This window comes from Pteropus medius, unplaced genomic scaffold (assembly GCF_902729225.1).
Source record: "Pteropus medius unplaced genomic scaffold, Ma_sr-lr_union100, whole genome shotgun sequence".
Lineage (NCBI taxonomy): Eukaryota > Metazoa > Chordata > Mammalia > Chiroptera > Pteropodidae > Pteropus > Pteropus medius.
Genome location: NW_024347790.1, coordinates 1,344,320 through 1,362,083, shown reverse-complemented (window position 1 = coordinate 1,362,083; position 17,764 = coordinate 1,344,320). Strand labels below are relative to the sequence as shown.

At 45.1% G+C, this 17,764-nt stretch overlaps 1 protein-coding gene across 1 annotated transcript in view; it reads left to right on the top strand.

Moving 5' to 3' along the window:
* Positions 1-17,764, top strand: part of FRMD4A (FERM domain containing 4A) — a 282,780-nt gene that overhangs the window by 147,731 nt on the left and 117,285 nt on the right. The window contains exons 3-4 of the mRNA XM_039877422.1: positions 2,530-2,624; positions 13,539-13,631. Coding sequence (XP_039733356.1) covers positions 2,530-2,624; positions 13,539-13,631 — 188 coding nt within the window. The remainder of the gene's footprint in view (positions 1-2,529; positions 2,625-13,538; positions 13,632-17,764) is intronic.

The window sequence follows — 17,764 nt, the reverse complement described above, 5'->3', positions numbered from 1 at the left end:
AAATCCGTTCTGAGTGCAAGAAGATTTATCACCAGTGAGGATGCTCTTACAGACAGGACACAAGCTTCAAAGGCAAATCCAAAAGGTTATCAAAAGTGTTTTAAGAAATAGCAGGCATTGTAGAAATACCTTGAGACCGCTTCGAAAGGGATGGCCATCGTTTAGACAGATTATGCGATATCGCAGTTTAAAAATCAGCCATACTGTCTCACTTTTAGTAGCAACCTCTACATTAAATGCTTTGTGTCTGGGGGGAGGTGTTGCTAGAAGCACAGCCTGCATCAGCCCATAGCAAACACAGCTAGAAGTCTTGGATTCTACTTTGTAATTTATCAGTGACATTCTCAGACAGGCCACGTGTACCCCACCTCATTCCTTGTGCTAGGCTTTTGCTATTTATGAAAGAGGGTCTTGAATGCCCTGTTGGTTACAGAGATTGCTGTTCCACTTTTTTCAAATTTTAACATGAACAGAAGTAAAGAATATTAGATGGCTTTGATTTATTGAGACGGATTCTCCTGTTGATTTATGTCTCCTGGGGAGAGGACGCTCTGCCCTCACTTCACACCCACCCCTATCATTTCTAGCTGTTTCACTGAGACATTGATAGTCATTGAAACCCAGAAACTGCTACCCCGTAAGTCCAGGAGCCAGCTAGCAAAGGAGAAACCACCTGCATTGGCTTTTGAAAAGGAGCATTAGCATTTACTCCATGCCCCTGAATGAAGTCCGAGTCCTTACTGGCAAGTGCTGTGTTCATTTTGTATCTCCTGCAGCATTGGCTAGTGCCCTGCACATATTAGACACTCAATAAACATTGGTTGAATTAAAAGATGTACTTAGCAAGGACTGCTATAACAAAGTACCGGGGGTACTTAACCAGCAGAAATGTATTTTTTCTCCATTCTGGAGGCTGGAAGTCTGAGATCAGGGTGCCAATCTGGTTGGGTTCTAGCGCGGGCTCTCTTCCTGATGTGCAGATAGCAGCCTTCTCATCATGTCCCCTCAGCGTGGGGAGAGTACAAGCAAGCTCTCTGATGTCTCTTGTAAGGACACTAATCTCATCACAGGGGCCCACCCTCATGACCTCATGTAAACCTAATCATCTCCCAGTGGCCCCATCTCCGAATACCATCACATTGGGGGTCGGGGCTTTGACACATGAATTTGGGTGATGGGAGTGGGGACACAATGCAGTCCATAGCAGCACTCAAAAAGTGAAATTAGAAACCAGACTGTCATATAATTCTCTCTTTTACCAGCTTCATCCATTTTGGCTTCCCCTCCACCCCACCCTTGGGCAACTACCAGTCTGTTCTCTGTATCTATGAGTTCCTTTTTTAAATTTTTTATTTAGATTCCACGTATAAGTGAGGTCATACGCTATTTGTCTTTCTCTGTCTGACTTATGACGTTGGCAGGGATGTTCAGGAAAAAGAGTTCATGATAAAAACATTCTTAGGTCATGGCTGGTCTTCTCCTTTGGAAAGGCAGACGGAAGGTGAATTTTCAGTTTATTCTTAAATACGATACCCAAGGCCCTTTGGCCTTAATTTTAACATTTCTTGTAGGAGGCTACTTGTATCATTTGGATTTTTAATTATGGGAATATATAGAGTGGTCCAGGGCAGAGTATCTGGAGCCGGGATTCAATTCCCAGCCCCAACTCAAACAGAACTGTTTCCTCCCCATTCCGCGGGATTAGTAATATGACCACCCCATAGGGCTGCAGTGAGGACTAAAGAGACTGGTGTATATAAAGTGCTTAGCACATAGCAAATACTATATACATGTATGTTATATACATATGTAATATGTTATATAATATGTAATTGGTTAATTATAATATTAATATAATTATATATTACATACTATAAAATACGTTAATATATTTTAAATATATTTTGTTGAATTGAGTATAGTATGTAATATGTGTTTATTATGTATGTAATTTATATGGTAATATGTAAAATCTATATTCTATATCTATTATATATTTATATGTAAATATATGTGTAAATTATATGTAACAAAATACATATTGTATAATATATTACAATATTAATGTTAATACAATGATTAAAATATATAACGGTATAACATTCATATATACAGTTATATTTTATAATGTGTATTTTATAACATGTCTTGCACAATGTGTGTATTTATTGTGTATGTATGCATACAGATATTTTTATTAGGCGTCTTCCTGCCCGTTCAGTGTAAAATGTCCTCTGCGGCCAGGGAGAGCCGCAGGGTTCCACGGCCCTGCGAAGAGCGAGTACCATTTGTTGGTAGAACAAACTGCTGGGGAACGAGGCAGAAGGTCTCCATCTGCCTTGGCCCTGGACTTGGCTGTTGGCTCGGCGGCGTCCTCACTGTCTACTCCTATGGGTTTTATAAAATTCATTTGCAGGGATGTACTTGAGCTTTTAACTGGTAGCTACAAAATTACGTACATCTGAAATTGCATGTTTTAGGAAGCATGGCCTCATCACTTACCCTGTTTCCATTCTTTTCTTTTTGCAGCCCAAGCTTTTGGCCAAGGAGCTGCTTGACCTCGTGGCATCACACTTCAATCTGAAGGAAAAGGAGTATTTTGGAATAGCCTTCACAGATGAGACGTAAGTGCCCCCATGAGCCCTCAGAACCCGAAAGGAACCTTGAAATGTACTGTCTCAGCTGTCAGCAGGGAAATCAGCCACAGGCCACTTGGGTCCTTTGGGACAGGGTCAGTCCAAGTTCATCCTCCGAATTTCAAAGGCCTCGTGATCATGCCTGGAATGGCCAAGGGATATAATTAGGGTGATGCTCGTATTATGAAATTATTAAGTAAACTAGTTCCTATAATCAAACAAGTTCACATTCAGAACCGAAATGTTTATTTTTTTTTAAAGTAGGCTTACATGGGTTTGTTTTCTATTAAAGTTAAATGAAAACCACTGGAAATTAAACTTTTCTCTCCAGTGTTGAAATAATAATAACGGGAAGTGAATTTGATGAAAAATTCAAAATGAAAAGTGTCTTTGCAGTTTCACTGTCTATGCTAAAATAGAGAGAATATAAAAATCAAAAATTCAGATCACTCAGCTGATGAAAGTACATTTACTGTCAGTTTGGCTCTATAAAGTGGCGTTTTGCAATAAAAGTAAGGAATATCTTTACCATTCTCTTGCTAACGATATATTAAGAAGAAAATTTCAATTTCAATTTTCTTCTTAATATATCGTTAGCGAGAGAATGGTAAAAACACAGATTTCAAGGAAAGAATAAGCTGTTCTAAGCAAATGTTTCATAATATTCTTTTCTGTGTTTGTGTGTGTCCATACACACACAGTCCTCCGAATCTTTAGAATTACAGAGATAATTTCCTAAAATACTGATAGATCAGGGTTGGGTTAGGGGAGGCCGTGTCCCATCAGCCAGCTGGTGCCATCAAGACAAGACACGCTCAGAAGCAAACACAGGAAGGAGGCAGCCACATTGGTCAATAGCAGAAGCGATCAGATGTGTCTGCACGTGGATGTACTTAGCCTGCGAGCTGCAAATGACCGGGTGGTCATAGGATTTATTATCCAAATCGAGACCCGCGGAGTGAAAGGGGGTGTAAATTGGGACTGTTTCAGGCAACCTGGAACATAACGACTGCCCTCTCAGTTAGCCACAATTAAGGTGGCGGGGTGATCAGGGAACAGGAGCAGAGTCACATCTTCCTGGAGAAAGCTGGGAGCAACCAGGTCGGCCCCTGGGAACTGAGCCAGACAGGAGTGGTGGCCCTGGCCTGGAGGGGTCACAGTGTCTTTGGGTGGAACCAAGTAAGCACAGCCATGAGTGGAGGGCAGTGGTAGGAAGGAGCCAGCACAAAATGCTTAAAGACAAATATACACTGAGAACAGCTACTTTCACAAATGCGGATGCTTCTACCCTTTCTCCTGAGAATCACTGTAACTCCCCTAAATTGCTATTCATACATCTGTCACTAATTAGAAGGAAACCAGAAGTTTCTGTTAATCATATCCCATTGTTATTTCCCAAGTACGGCCGGTTACTCTTCTCAGAGATTGACTGACCTCTAGATGCATCCCAGTTAGACTTCCCTTTTGAATAAACAAGGATCGAGGGAGTGAGCCTGTCATCCCAGGCCAACGAGAGAGAAATACTGAGTGTTTCAAATCACTGCTCTAACAACACCGGCCAAGAGGAGTCGATCGTAAGATGTAGAAAGTCACTCTTTCCCTGGGAGAGACGAGAGCAGAAACCACACATCACAGAAGGGACAGCAGGGCACCCCATGCTGTCTACTTGTCCCATCAAGGCTCTGAACTGCCCAGTTCCCTGGGCTGGTCAGCATAGTGTGTGCACGCACGTGTGTCTGAGGCCAGGCTGGAGGACCCTGTCCCACGCCCTGGAGTGGAATTGGCGACATGGAGGGCTCTGTGGGAGGCGGTGACAAAGAGGATGTGAGCCATCTCCTGGCACCGTCCACGGCATGGCCACCCGCATGTCCTGCACCCAGTCTGGGAGGGAGGGTTCCTCCAGAGACGGTGGGAGCGGTGGGTGGGCAGCAGCTCAGAGGGAAAGAGCCCTAGCTGGCAGACAGTTCCTGCAAAAGAACCAGCAGGTGGGCCTGACTCATGAGGGGAAACGGTGAACATCTGGAGCCCCCAGGAAATGAAGCACAGGGGCGTCCGAGGGACTGGGGCAGGAGACAGAAACAAAGGGCATGGCCATGACTCAGGGCAGACTCATGGCCTGACAGCACCTGGGCCCAACAGATGTTCGCTGGTGGCCTCTTTGGTAGCCTGAACTTCTTTCCTTTTCCTGGGAAAACAGTGAAGAACAGAAGCTGCCACCAGAAGTGGTGCCTGTGGGTGTAACTAAGTCTGGGCTGGTGACCATATGTCGGTGAGCACGAGCCTGATGACATGTGCCCCTGAACAGTAGCAGAGGGTCTTTTCGTGTTTTCAGATCGTGCGTATGTGCCATGACATGTAGTGTGTGTGTGCGTGTGAGTGATTTCTGCAGGTGCTGCACTGCGTATTTTATGGAAAATGCAGACGTTTCATCCTTTATTCCAGCCCATGGTATAGACCCTACATATTGCCTATTTCTGCATGCAAATCAAATGAGACAAACACTTGGAAAGTTTTATAAACTGTAAAACACTGTACAAGCGGAGGGTATTACCAGCGGCATTATGATTTCTTATGGTAGAATCTATGACTTTGAGGTCGTGTGTTGGCCGTGAGGCTTTCAGGATTAACTGCTGATCATGACAGTTTGTAGGCTCTGGAGGGGCCTGAAGAAGATACATAGAGCCAGGAAACTGGAGATTTCTCTAAGCTTCTCTCGCCCCGTGAGCTGTGTTCATTAATAAAACGTCTGAGTCTCCAGTGCAGGACTTTATGCCCAATATTAACGATATTTGATATTGTTAACTAATCTGTGATGCTACCACGAGCTCCGCCTTCTCTTTTTTTAATTTTTAAACTTGTTTATTTTGAAATAATTAGACTTACAGGAGGGTTGCACAGGTAGTAGGGAGTCAGTCTCCGTGTACCCTTCACCCAGCTTCCCCTAATGCTGATATATTACAAACTACGTTAATTAACACGGATACTATATTATCATATTATTGGTACTAAACTATGCACTTCATTCCAGTGTCACCAGTTTTCCCACGAATGGCTTATTCTGTTCCAGGATTCAACAGCATGCAGCCCCTTTTATTTTTAATAAATCCGCCCTAATAAAAAGATATAGATGGTTATCTGCAGATGATCTGAATTGTGTTGATACATGCAAACAGTGACACCTTGGCAGCCTTTACAGCATTCTGAAGCAAAGGAAGAGCCTAGCATTAATTTGATCCCCAAATAATTATGTATGTGTTGTGCTACATCTGTGGTCTTCAACCTTGGCCACACGTTGGCGTCATCTGGGACACTAAATAAAATGCCAGAGCCTGGGAACTGCCCCCAGTATTGTGATTTAATTGGTCTGGGAGTGGCCCGAGCATCGAGAATTTTCTAGTATTTTTCTAATATGCATCCAAGTATGGAAACCTTGGTTCCAAAGAAAGGGGGACGTTGGAGTAAATCTCTGCTCCCTACCTCTGGATGCAAGAAGGAGAGCTGATTTCACGCACACTTTGAGCGCCTGTGCCAGGGGCCTGCGAAGTTACAGACTCTCTCCATCCCAGACGCTTGGAAAACCAGCAGTGTGAGAACCAGCTCAGATAAAAGTTCGGTGTTCATGTTTTCATCAGTCCAGATAGTGTAGCTGAGATTCTCACTTTCAAGCACTGCCGCCCATCATTTATTTAAGAAAAGTTATTTTTACATTTCATTTTTCATAAATGTCCATTGCTTTTTTAACATCAAAGTTATTGGGGCTTTTTTTCAGAGCTCATGTTTCTGATGCTATAATTTAAATCAATAAAGCCCTATTTTTAGTTATCTGATGTATTCTCAGTCATAAATTTTGTTTCCTCTATTTGAGTTTCTTTTTAAAAAAAAAAAGTTTTATGAGGTATAATTAATAAACAAAGAATTGCATGTATTTAATGTGTACATTTTGACGAGTTTGGACATATGCAAGTACCCAAGTTTTAATTTAAAAAATTTTTAAGAAGTCATTGGCAGAGGATCTCATCAAAAGCTATAACTAAATTTTTAGACTATTCTGCAGAAGTAGTCAAATGGTACAAATAGATAGACTCTACAACCCCAAGTTGAAGTAATAATTAGCATAATATCTTCAAATTGAGTTTGAATTTCCTGTCATAGATTTTAAGAATTAATTGTGTGTCAGATGCTGCATATGAGTTATGCAGTTAACGAAAACCTTTAAGAAGGATTTAGGAAGTTGAGGGGGGAAGACAAGGAACGAGGTGAGCCATCATCGCGCAGTTAGGGTGGCACCGTGAGACCGCATTTGCACACAACAGTCGAGGAAATGAGTATTTATTTCTCGTATTTAATCACAGACCCCTTTGCAGTTTGTTAAGAAGGTATGTTACCTTCCTTCCACAAAAGTTTACACGCAGAATAATTTACGCTTCAATTTTATAGGGTTCACAGATACCCTGAAGCCAGAATCTTAGTTGAAGAACCAATTAAGAGTGTGGGTGTGTGGGTGTGTTTAAAAAAAAAATACTATGTTTCAATTAATCGAACCACTGATCGGTACTGTTGGGGGAGTCTTATTTATCTGGATAATTAAAGTCCAGTGCGCCCTCGACTGGGTCTGTAGACCCAAAGCCAGGACGGTGGGAGAATCCTCCACTCTGTGGTGTCTTTGAGTCCTTGCGCCTCTTGACTGGAACTGTGGCTGGCATTGACCGAGCCATCTGAACAAGGTCTAGTTGATGAGCGCTCCCAGTCTCAAGCTTACCTACGATTTAAAAAAATAAAATAGAAAAGCCGTTTTCCAGTTGCAGAAGAGACAGTGGTATCAGTTCACTGGGAAAGCAATCGCGTATTTAGGAATGGGTTTGGGATGTCCATTCATTAAGTGCCCTGAACCACGAGACCAGGGCTACCACCTCTGGGCCAGGGCTGCAATAGCAGCTTCTGGGAACGTGGCTTTACTGTTCGTTAGCATGTTGGAGGCTGGTGGACGTTATAGCAAGGAGCCGTACCTCCTCTTCAGTGACCAGAAAGGGGCTTTAGCAGAGCTAAGACAGATAGCAATGGATAGGGCAGTCTGAGGAGGCCCTAGGAGCTAGATTTTCTCCTGAGTTTCTCCTTCCAGCGTGGGTAATATGGTGGAGTTCAGGCCCCGGACTAGGGGAGCAGTGTGAATTCTCAGTGAATTGGAGGTTAAGACAGGGATGACCATCACTCAGCCGACCATAGTGATTGATCTGCGGGGCGTATTTGAAGCCGACGTATTCGTTCCTTAACAAATGTTTGTTTCTCATTTGCTGTTAAGCACTGGAAATACAGAAATAACTACACTCCGACCCCTTACACGGCTCATATTTTTAGTTTAGGAGGTAAATAATGAGATGTAGTGTAGGAGGTGCTATAAAAGAAATTTGGGGATGGCTTTACGAGGACGAAGTGGAACAGACAGTTGCTCCATAAATAAAAAATTAAAGCTATAAATTCAGTTGGACCAACTAGGCCATAATTTAGTAGTCAGGTCTCACACTTTATCTTAGTCTTTATGTGTATGACTCTCTCTGGTGTAGGTGTGTGTTCTCTCTCTCTCTCTCTCTCTCTCTCTCTCTCTCTCTCTCTCTCTCTCACACACACACACACACACACACACACACACACACACACACACACAAAGACCACTGAACCTGTGTGAAGGTTTCTAGCTGAATCAGTGCCCTTGAGTTGCCCTTGATGAGCACAGGTACTAAAAGCTAAACATTGTTCGATTAGAAGACCTCCATCCATGGACACCTGCAAGAATTTCCTCCTCTTCCTTTGGATTTCTGTAGAAATTCATTCCCTGTGAAATCAGCTATCTACAGTGAAAACCTCTAAAAGGCACAGCGTATCATTCTCCCCTGGGGTCCGAGAATGATCAGTGCAGATAGGCTTATCACACACCTCCACCCTCCAGTGACTCTCTGTAAACCAAGCTCTCCTGACCGCCATCTCACCGAAGGTGCCAACCCTTGGACCAGAAATCTATTTGTATTATATGTAGAAGCTAAAAGCAATCTGTTAAATAAGTGCATCCAATTTCTATTGCCCGGAAGCAATTGCATATTTATTACTGACCCAATGGTTTGACCTGTTGCCACCATAAACCAAACGAGTGTTATCTTGCTCAATTTTGAAGATAGTTATCAGTCAAGCAATAAAAAATACCGAGTGTCTGTTGGGGCACTTTTTATGTTTTGCTTTGTTATTAGCAAATGCATTGATGTGCATTCTCAAATGAAAAATCGATGAGAATAATGAAAACCATGCTACTGGTCCTCTCTTCGTTAAACTGTACTGAGAAAATGCTTCGTCTCTTAGTTTTCCAGTCCACCCTGACTTAAATTTAAAAAAAAAAAAAAAAAAAAAAAGATTTGAGGAAGGAACTTAATGTCAGGACCGTGAGGTGTCACATAGGAAAATAAAGTTCTGGGACCCTTTGATACTGCCTGGTGCAGGAAATGCGACTTTGAACCCAATCCAATGAGCAGAAAATATTTTCACAGGTCCTACTGCAGCCGGAAGTGGTGGCTTCAGAGCTAGGCTTTCCAGTTTACTGGTTAATCCATCTCTTGGCATTTGCCCGGACACTGGGCAGTTACCCTGAGGGACCTTGGATAAGTCACTTGCCGCTTCAGCCTTTCCTTTGCAAGCAGCCTTCAGTGGAAAGATTTTTACAGGCACATAAAATGCAGCCGTCTTCCTTCGCCCTGAGGTCCCACGACTCCAGGTGTGGGGAAGCCCACCTCCCCGTGCATGCCCTGCCAGCCCTCATGACCTGGGGTGGGGGAGCGCACGTGGGGGAAGGAGAGGAAGGAAATTCATTTTTCCTCAGAGACTAGTCTATTCAGGGGAGATTCTGGCCTCATTGTTCTGTCTGCTTCCTGACCATTTTCTTACTTTCCTATCGTTTCATTGCCCGAGAAATGCTAAACCAATATATGGCTGGGAACAAAGAGATTTCCAGTTAAATAAATTCATTGCTAACATGCCATTCTTTAAAAAGAAAAACCTATTCTGGGGAATAAAATTATCTAGAGAGGGAATCCACCCTGTATTTGTCCTCTGTTAACATAGATAAAAAAGAAGGGGCCGTGAGCAACCCCAACGGAGTGGTGGCCAAGTGACACCTATGCCAGTGTCTCTTAAGGTAAAATGTCCCCACTTCAAGGTTCCTCATCAAGTGAATTATGCCCCTCAGAGACCAAGCCGAATTCCCAGCAGTCTGCACGGTCAGTAATGTGCCATTGGGGGTGGAGTGAGGGTTTATCCTGTGAGGATTATGAAACAGTTGTTGCCGCCAGACCGTTTATCAAGAATTGTTATAAGTAAAAAGATTACAATTTCAGTCTACATGGTCATTAGATGGGTTGCTGTTCTGAGTTTTCTTAGATTCTGTATTTATTTGGCATCCACTAATTACAGTGCCAAACTAACAGCTAGAGTTGTTTACATCTCCGCTGCTGTCCAGAGCCCATACTCCGAATCTGAACCACTCCCTTTATCTAATTCTCATTCACCAAGCCAATTCAGCCCTGCCCGAAGTCAACCCAGGGCCACGTACTGGGCAGCTAGGGTCAGCCCCTATGCCCCTAAGCTTGGCAGAATTATTCAGACTAGCCAGTCCTAAGCTGTCTCCCCTGCCCTGTCTTGCCTTTCCCACGGAAACCCCAGTAAACGCTCTGGCCTCTGCCTCCTCATTCCTTTTCTGCCTCATGATCAGCTCAGCACGGGCGCCCCCCCTGTGGCCCCACCTGGCATGGCGTGCCGCTCATTTCTAGGGGAACCGTGAAGAACGTTAAGCTTTTCTTTCCGCGGCATTGACTTCTCCCTGTGGTCACTCAGTCGCCTTTATGAATTAAGATCCGGCACAGATCAATTGCTTTTGGAGGCAGCCATCCAATCAGTGATTACCAGCTTTTGAGCACCTAATATTTGCCAGGCATTGTACTAAGTTCCGGGATGATTTTCGTAAATGTTGAAAACTTACAAATTAGTCGGAGAGACAGGTCATATTTTTTTCAGATAACTCATCGTGCACGACCGCACCACAAATGCCTTGCTGATGACACAAACCAGGAGCTCTGGAGAAGCTTGAAAGGAAGCCCAGACTTAGGCAATCAAGGGAGACTTCACTGAACTCAGCCCTGAACGATGGCTAGCGTTCACATAAACAGGACGGAGAGCCTGTTCCACTTAGCACCGGTGTGATCAAAGTCGCCATACAGAGCATCCGTGTGGCATGTGTGCGGGAGGCTGAGCACATGGAGAAGATCCTGGGAGATTTGGGACATTTTCGGAGCAGAAAGAGAGTGGCTAGATCCTCTTATTCCCTGATAATTAGGTCTCACATTTGTCTGAACACCTTCTAGCTGATCAAACACACATATACACACACATACACATTTACTTTATGATGTAGATCTCTCTGTATTTTTCAGATGTAAAAAGTCTGAAAAAGAATGGGGAAAAAGAATTTGTAAACAGAGTAAGTTCCGTGGGAGGCAGGAGATGCAGCAGCAGAGGGATGCCCCGGACGGGTCCCGTGAGGGTCCGTTCCGAGGCTGGGTGTGGCGTGGGGGTTTGTGCATTGGGAAGGCTTTTCCACAGGAGGCACGGGAGATCTGAGCCTGGAAGGATGGGTCGACTCTGCTGGGTGATGAAGATGAGGAAGGGCATTCTAGGCAGGAGGAACGACATAAGCTTGGGCACAGAGGTCAGTGTTTCCAGTATGACCACAGACAAAGTTGGCACCCAGGCCTTCTCTCAGAACCCGTTTCTAGCTGGACGGGGACTCATCCCACCTTTATGGAATAAGTTAGTCCAGTCATTTTACTTAGAAAACATTTTTTTCTGTTATTTCTTACCCTTACTATATTCAGAGAAGAGTAACCCAAAGGTGAAAAATAAAGTTTAGAGAAAAAAAAAAATTTATTTCCAGATGGAGATTCTTGGAGGAAAAAGAAGCCAATCCAAATCATCCCTAGGCCACAGGTGTGGGCTTAATTGAAAGAGAGAATCTTTTTTTTTTTCTTGTGCAAAAGGTACAGTTTGAATGAAGTCTTAGAATGAAGATGGAAGCCTCTAGCATGTTTTCTTTCATTTTTTCAGAGGCAAGTATGTGCTTGGAGAAGCAAAGATTGTAATAGAATGAGGCAGACAGGCTCTTGCTTCTCATTCTCTGCAGAATAAGTGCCAGCCTTCCACACGTGTCCGTGCATTGTAAACCTCAGTGTCACACAGCATCGGACATCCCTGCCCCTCTGTAGCCTCATCCCTTTCTAGTCACGTGACACTAAGGTGCTAGGTTTCTCTCCGCTTCAGGGCCCTTGCACGTGCTGGCCCTTCTGCTTAGAAAATCCCCCTTCCTCTTTGCTGAGGTAACTCCTGTAATTCTTCAGATCTCACTCAAAACAGCTTCTCGGACCCCCAGTCAAGATCAGGTCCTTACATGTTCTCGTAACTCACAGCCCTAATACTATTCGTATTTATGTAATTAACTGTAGACATAGTGGTCGAGTGTCTCCTTACAAGCATACACGCTTGAGGAGGAAAGGGACCGTGTCTGTTTTGCTGCCTGCTGCACCTCCACACTCTTTTTCAGAGGTGTTCAGCTGACATGTATGAAAGGAAAGGAGAGACGGAAGGAGGGAGGGAAGGAAGAAGTGCACAAGTCACTCCATTTGTATATCATCAAGTATCTCTGTGGTTCACTGTTTAAAATAGCTTTAATGAGGTGTAGCTGATGTACAATGAACTACACATATTAAAGTGTGCAACTGGATAAGTTTTGACATGTCTGCACCCATGAAACAATCACCACCAACAAGATAATGAACATACTCATCATTCTCCTAAAGTTTTCTCTGCCCACCCCTGAACCCCTCCCTTTCACCCCCACCCCAGGCAACTACTGATCTGTTTTCTGTGACTATAGATTAGTTTGTACTTTCCAGAGTTTTATATAAATGGAATCATACAATCTGTACTCTTTTTTGTCTGACTTATTTCGACATAATTACTTTGAGACGCATGTACATTGCTGTGTATATCAGTAGTTCATTGTTTTTATTGCTGCATAGTATTCCACTATATAATTATATCATAATTTGTTTATACATTCCCCTTGCTGATAAACATTTGCGTTGTTCCAAGTTTCAAGCCATGAAAAATAAAGTCTCTGAACATCTGTGTGTAAAAACCTTTGCATGGCCATATGCTTCCATTTCTCTTGGGTAAATACCTAGGAGGAGCATGGCTGGGTCGTATGGTAGATGTAAGTTTAATTTTTTTAAGAAACTATGATTGGTTTTTCAACCCATCTGCTTCCAGAAAGATGTTGGGAAGATTGCTAACATGTTTCTAAAGTGTGTTGTGAGTCCTTCAGGAGACAGGCAGGCGATAGTGTGGTGGGAAGGGAATTTAGGATGAGGGAGACGGAGGGAGAATGATTACATTTTCAGTGCAGCTAGGAAAAGGGCCGAGGGCCTCCAACCCCTGACTCTGAGTGTCACTCTCCTCCCTCGTGTCACACAGCATCGTTCCCCAGATCATCCCTCTTGAGTTCTTCAAATGTCGAAAGCTTAACGGTGAGGGAAAGGTCCACGTCTGTCTGCGTTCCGGCTATATATATATTATATATAACATATATATATAATATATATATATGTTATATATATATAATATATATATATATATAATATATATATATAACATATATATAATATATATATAACATATATATATATAACATATATATATAACATATATATATATATATAACATATATATATATAATATATATATATTACACCTTCGTCACAAGAAAATCTGCAAATTCCAAAGCCATAACCAGTTTGTCTCTATTTTCTGCAGGGGACACTTAAACTGGCTTCAACTAGATCGAAGAGTATTGGAACACGACTTCCCCAAAAAGTCAGGACCAGTGGTTTTATACTTCTGTGTCAGGTACGTACGCGGGGTGTCCCCCCTTTTGCCTTTTTTGTTTTTTTTCAGAAGTGTCTGGGAGGGCAGAGTAATTAAATGAAAGGGGACTCAAGTTTGCCTTGGTTTACTGCGAGGTGCCTAGCTACGTGATGTAGCAGCTGCAAACGTGGGGTGTGAGTGTATAAGACGTGTCAACGTGTGGACACGGACTCACGTGTCTGTGCTCTTACAAAGGATGCTTGTGCGGAATGAAGATCAGAGCCCTTAATTTTACTTTTTCTCGGGGGGAAGGGGCGGGGAGTGGCATATATCTCAGACTAAACTGAATTTCTTACAATAATAGAAACACTTGGGTTCTGTTTTGATGGCCGTTTGAGGCTACATACCAATAGCTGGTGTATTCTTTCTGTCTGTCGCAAGTGCCGCTTGGCCTCTCGAAACTTGCCTATTTCATCCCAAATAAAAATAGTCAAACCCCAGCAGTAAACCACACATCAGTGTATTTCCCAGGGAGGGAAGATGCGGCATAATAAAATATCAGAGACAATGGGCATTTTCTGTTCCTTAATCTATTATAAGAAGTTTTATTTTGTGACTGAAAAGAACGGGATTTGCTTCTAGTAGTTAATGTTTGCAACAATCTAAGGAAGTTGACTGGACTTACCATGTTGGTTTGCAGAACTTTGTGTGAAGCCAGAGAGGTTCGTGTCTTGGGTTCGGGGGCAAAGTACAAGTTGTAGCAAAGCCAGGGTCTGAGCTCCCAGTCAGTGGGGCCACCAGGTCGTTTCTGTCCAGAACCTTCATCGCAACACAGTTGCAGAGGCGTTTAGCTCAAAGGCCTCAGTCTTCCAATGGACACTGCCCTTACACCCAGTGCATAGACCCAGCTCTTTTAAAAGATCTGAACCGAAGTTCAAGGGCAGGACACACGTGATTTACAATTCAATTCTTCCTGAAGAGCATGGCCAGGAAGGCAGTTTTAGACGTAGCCATCCTGATGTCGCAGGAGGCGTTAGAAGGGCCTAAGATCAGAGTCAAGGGCCCCATTTAACAGCCAGGCGTACGCATCTTTACCACAGCTGGCAGAGTGAACTTAAACTTGCATTTAACAACTTTGTGATTTGTTTAACAGCTGCGAACATGTCAGAGCTCGTCGTAGCCATTTTCATTACTGATGGCCGTGATGTCAATGTTGTGTTCTCTTTAATGGTGTCTGCATTTTCTCAGATCAATGGAAAAGTAACCCTGTGGAGCAAAGAGTAACCTGTCATGGAAGGTGGCTGAGCACACTTGCTGTGCATTAGGCTGATCCCTTCTTCCTGGGGCTTTTCAACAACATTAACCAAGAAGAGCAAATACCGGGCTGGTTGCACATCACGTCCCTTTTCCAGGCGCCTGTGATGAGCCGAGTTGCTTGTGGGTTGGGGGAGCCAGGCCTCGGAGGAAAGCTTGGGGCGCCATGAGATTGCCAGTTGAAGTATTTGTCGCTGAGAATATGTAGATGGCTCCAGATCATTCCAAGCTGACTTCTGTCTGTGAAAGCAGACACACAGAGGGAGCTGCAGAAGGGACTGGGAACAGGGTGACCGAAGACCCAGTGACGCTTCTGCTGTCGGCCTCCTGCTTTTCTCATCGACCGCAGGAGGGGCCGCACAGGACGCTCCTTGGGGAAAGGTCTCCAAATATGCATTTAGGGAACGCCGCCTGGCAGAGATCGGCCACAGGCAGAGCTCCTCCCTCCCTCACCCTGTCGCAAAAGCGGGTCTTTCCGGAGAGACTCGGGCTCCTATTTCCAGTTCCCTGAGTCCTTCAAACTCAGCAGGTCCAAAGCCACATCCATCATCTTCCCTCCCAACCTTCTGTGGTCCCCTCCGATCTGTGGCGTTATGCTCTCCTCCGCCATCTGGGCTTTCAGTCTTGAAGTGTCTCTTCTTCCTCAGATTCTTATGTGCGTTAGTTCTTAGCTGCTGCTTCCAGAATTGCTCCCTGCCCTCGCCTCATCCTCTGTCACTTGAACTATTGCAACCGCCTCCCAGGGTGGGTGTCGTCTGGGCGCTGGCCACAGAGAACCCTGGCTTCTAGAACCCCCATGACCCTGAGTCCCACTGTCCAGCTAGCTGAGCAGCACAGGAGCAAAACACCAATCGTTTGTTTTCTCCGGGAGCGGGGACAGATTCTCCCACCGAGGAGAATTCTGCATTTTTACCTTGGTTTTCAGCATGAGAAGAATTCCCAACTTAGAACGTGATGCCTTTCTAGGGATGCCCAAGGCCATTTTCTCCAGGGGAGCAGTGCCGGCCTGGAATGTGCTGGAGTCCACACAGAGGCACCCCCTGTCCAGCTGGGCGCTGTCCCCGTGCGCGGGTGCTGACCTCTCTCCCGAGAGCAGCCAGCCCAGCGTCCGTCGCTCGCGCGTACCTGGACGCGGCCCGATGCTGTGGGCCCTCAGAGCCGTCCTGCCTAAACACCTGTGTGTTATATCTATTTATCACGGGGACAGTTTGGTCTCTGTGGAAAAGGAGAATAAAATTACCGGATAAAGGAGACCGTGGAAAACGACTGCCTTAAGCCACGTTTTTGGAAATTCATCGAGCGGAAGGACCAACCCTGTGTCACGGAAGATCTGAGTTCGGGCCGTCGTCCCAGTGTGATCTGTCATTTGACATTCATATAGTCTTTCTCTGTAAGGCACATCCAAAGATAAAACATGCGTGGGAGCGAGGGAAGAGTTGGTGCCTCTATTCCACTGAGCAGGAAAAAGACCCCAATATATTAAATAACGTGAATTTGAACTTGGAGAATTCTTCAGCCTCGAAGCCAGAGCAAGTCTTTTTAATGAGTGTGTTCTCCTCGAAGGGCCTCAGGCTGGTGTGACACCCCAGGACATTCTCACAATGGCCAGAGAGGGGACTGAGAGCCCACCCCCATTGTCCCATGCTTTGGCCTAAAAGGGACCTGCTCTTGCCAACCCATCAGTCAGATCACCAGGAATGATCACCGTGGCTTCTGGGTCTTAATAATTAGCCAAAAAAGAAAAAGGTCGGAGGAAAGGAAACTGTCCTTCATTCAGGGTGATCGTTAACCTTCACGACCGTCCTGAAGCAGGTATTGCTTTTCCTAATTAAAGGTAAGGAGCTGGGGGTCCAGTGGTCAGGCGGATTCTCCCCACAGCATGACTAAATAAGTTGTGGCATCTGTTCAGTTAGATCTGACCGTGCGCACCACGCTGCCTGCCTCTCACAGTGAAAAGCAGCACTACGATTGCTCATCAGAGACTGCCCTGGTCGCTCCCTTTGCAGGCAGGGCCAGCAGCGCCTGAGTCAAAATCCATGACCTTGGCTCATCTCGCATCCCAGTCTGGGCCGCGTCTGCAGAGCCGGCGGCCGTCCGTCTGCAGAGATGGTGTTAAGGACAGACACACCCAGCACTGGGTGAGAGGCGGGTGGAGAGCCACCCTCCCAGGCGGGAGGTTCCTATTCCAGTAGTACCTGCTGAGACACCATTGGCAGAGCGCCCCCTGCAGGTGAACCCACAGTCGCAAAGCTTGGCGGCCTTTTGCAAAGTACACACTGCATGGAGGGGCATCCTGTCAGCCTTGCCTGTTGCCATCTCTTGGCCACTTCAGCCCAAACCTAGCTCTGCACGATCGCAACCACTCCCTTAACCTGGACCTCACCTCACACGTGTGTGCGCGCCCACACACACACACACACACACAGTTACACACGTAGGGTTGGGTCAATCCAGTTAGACACTTATTTGTACTCCTGAGCTGCTGAGTGTGGTCAGGGGGACGTCGCACACAACTGCGGGTTGGTGCGTGGTTGCCCGTGACATCTGTCACAGAGATCCTCAGTTTTTCTGGCCGGTCCTGTCCACGTGCCTGCTCGTGGTCTCTTCATGCCCAGAGCGGCACCCTTTTCTTCCCACTGCAGACTCTGCACCGGAAGCTCACGCCCTCTGCTCCAAGGAGGTTCCATTGCTTCTGATTTTGCAGAGAAAACAAAAGCTCGCGCGAGGGAGTCCCATCCACCTCCTGCTCCTTCACCCGCAGACGCGATCGGATCTGCCTCGTCTTCGTGGCCTTCTCACCCCGTGTGCGTGCACACACTCACACACACAGTCACATTCACACACAGTCACACACACAGTCA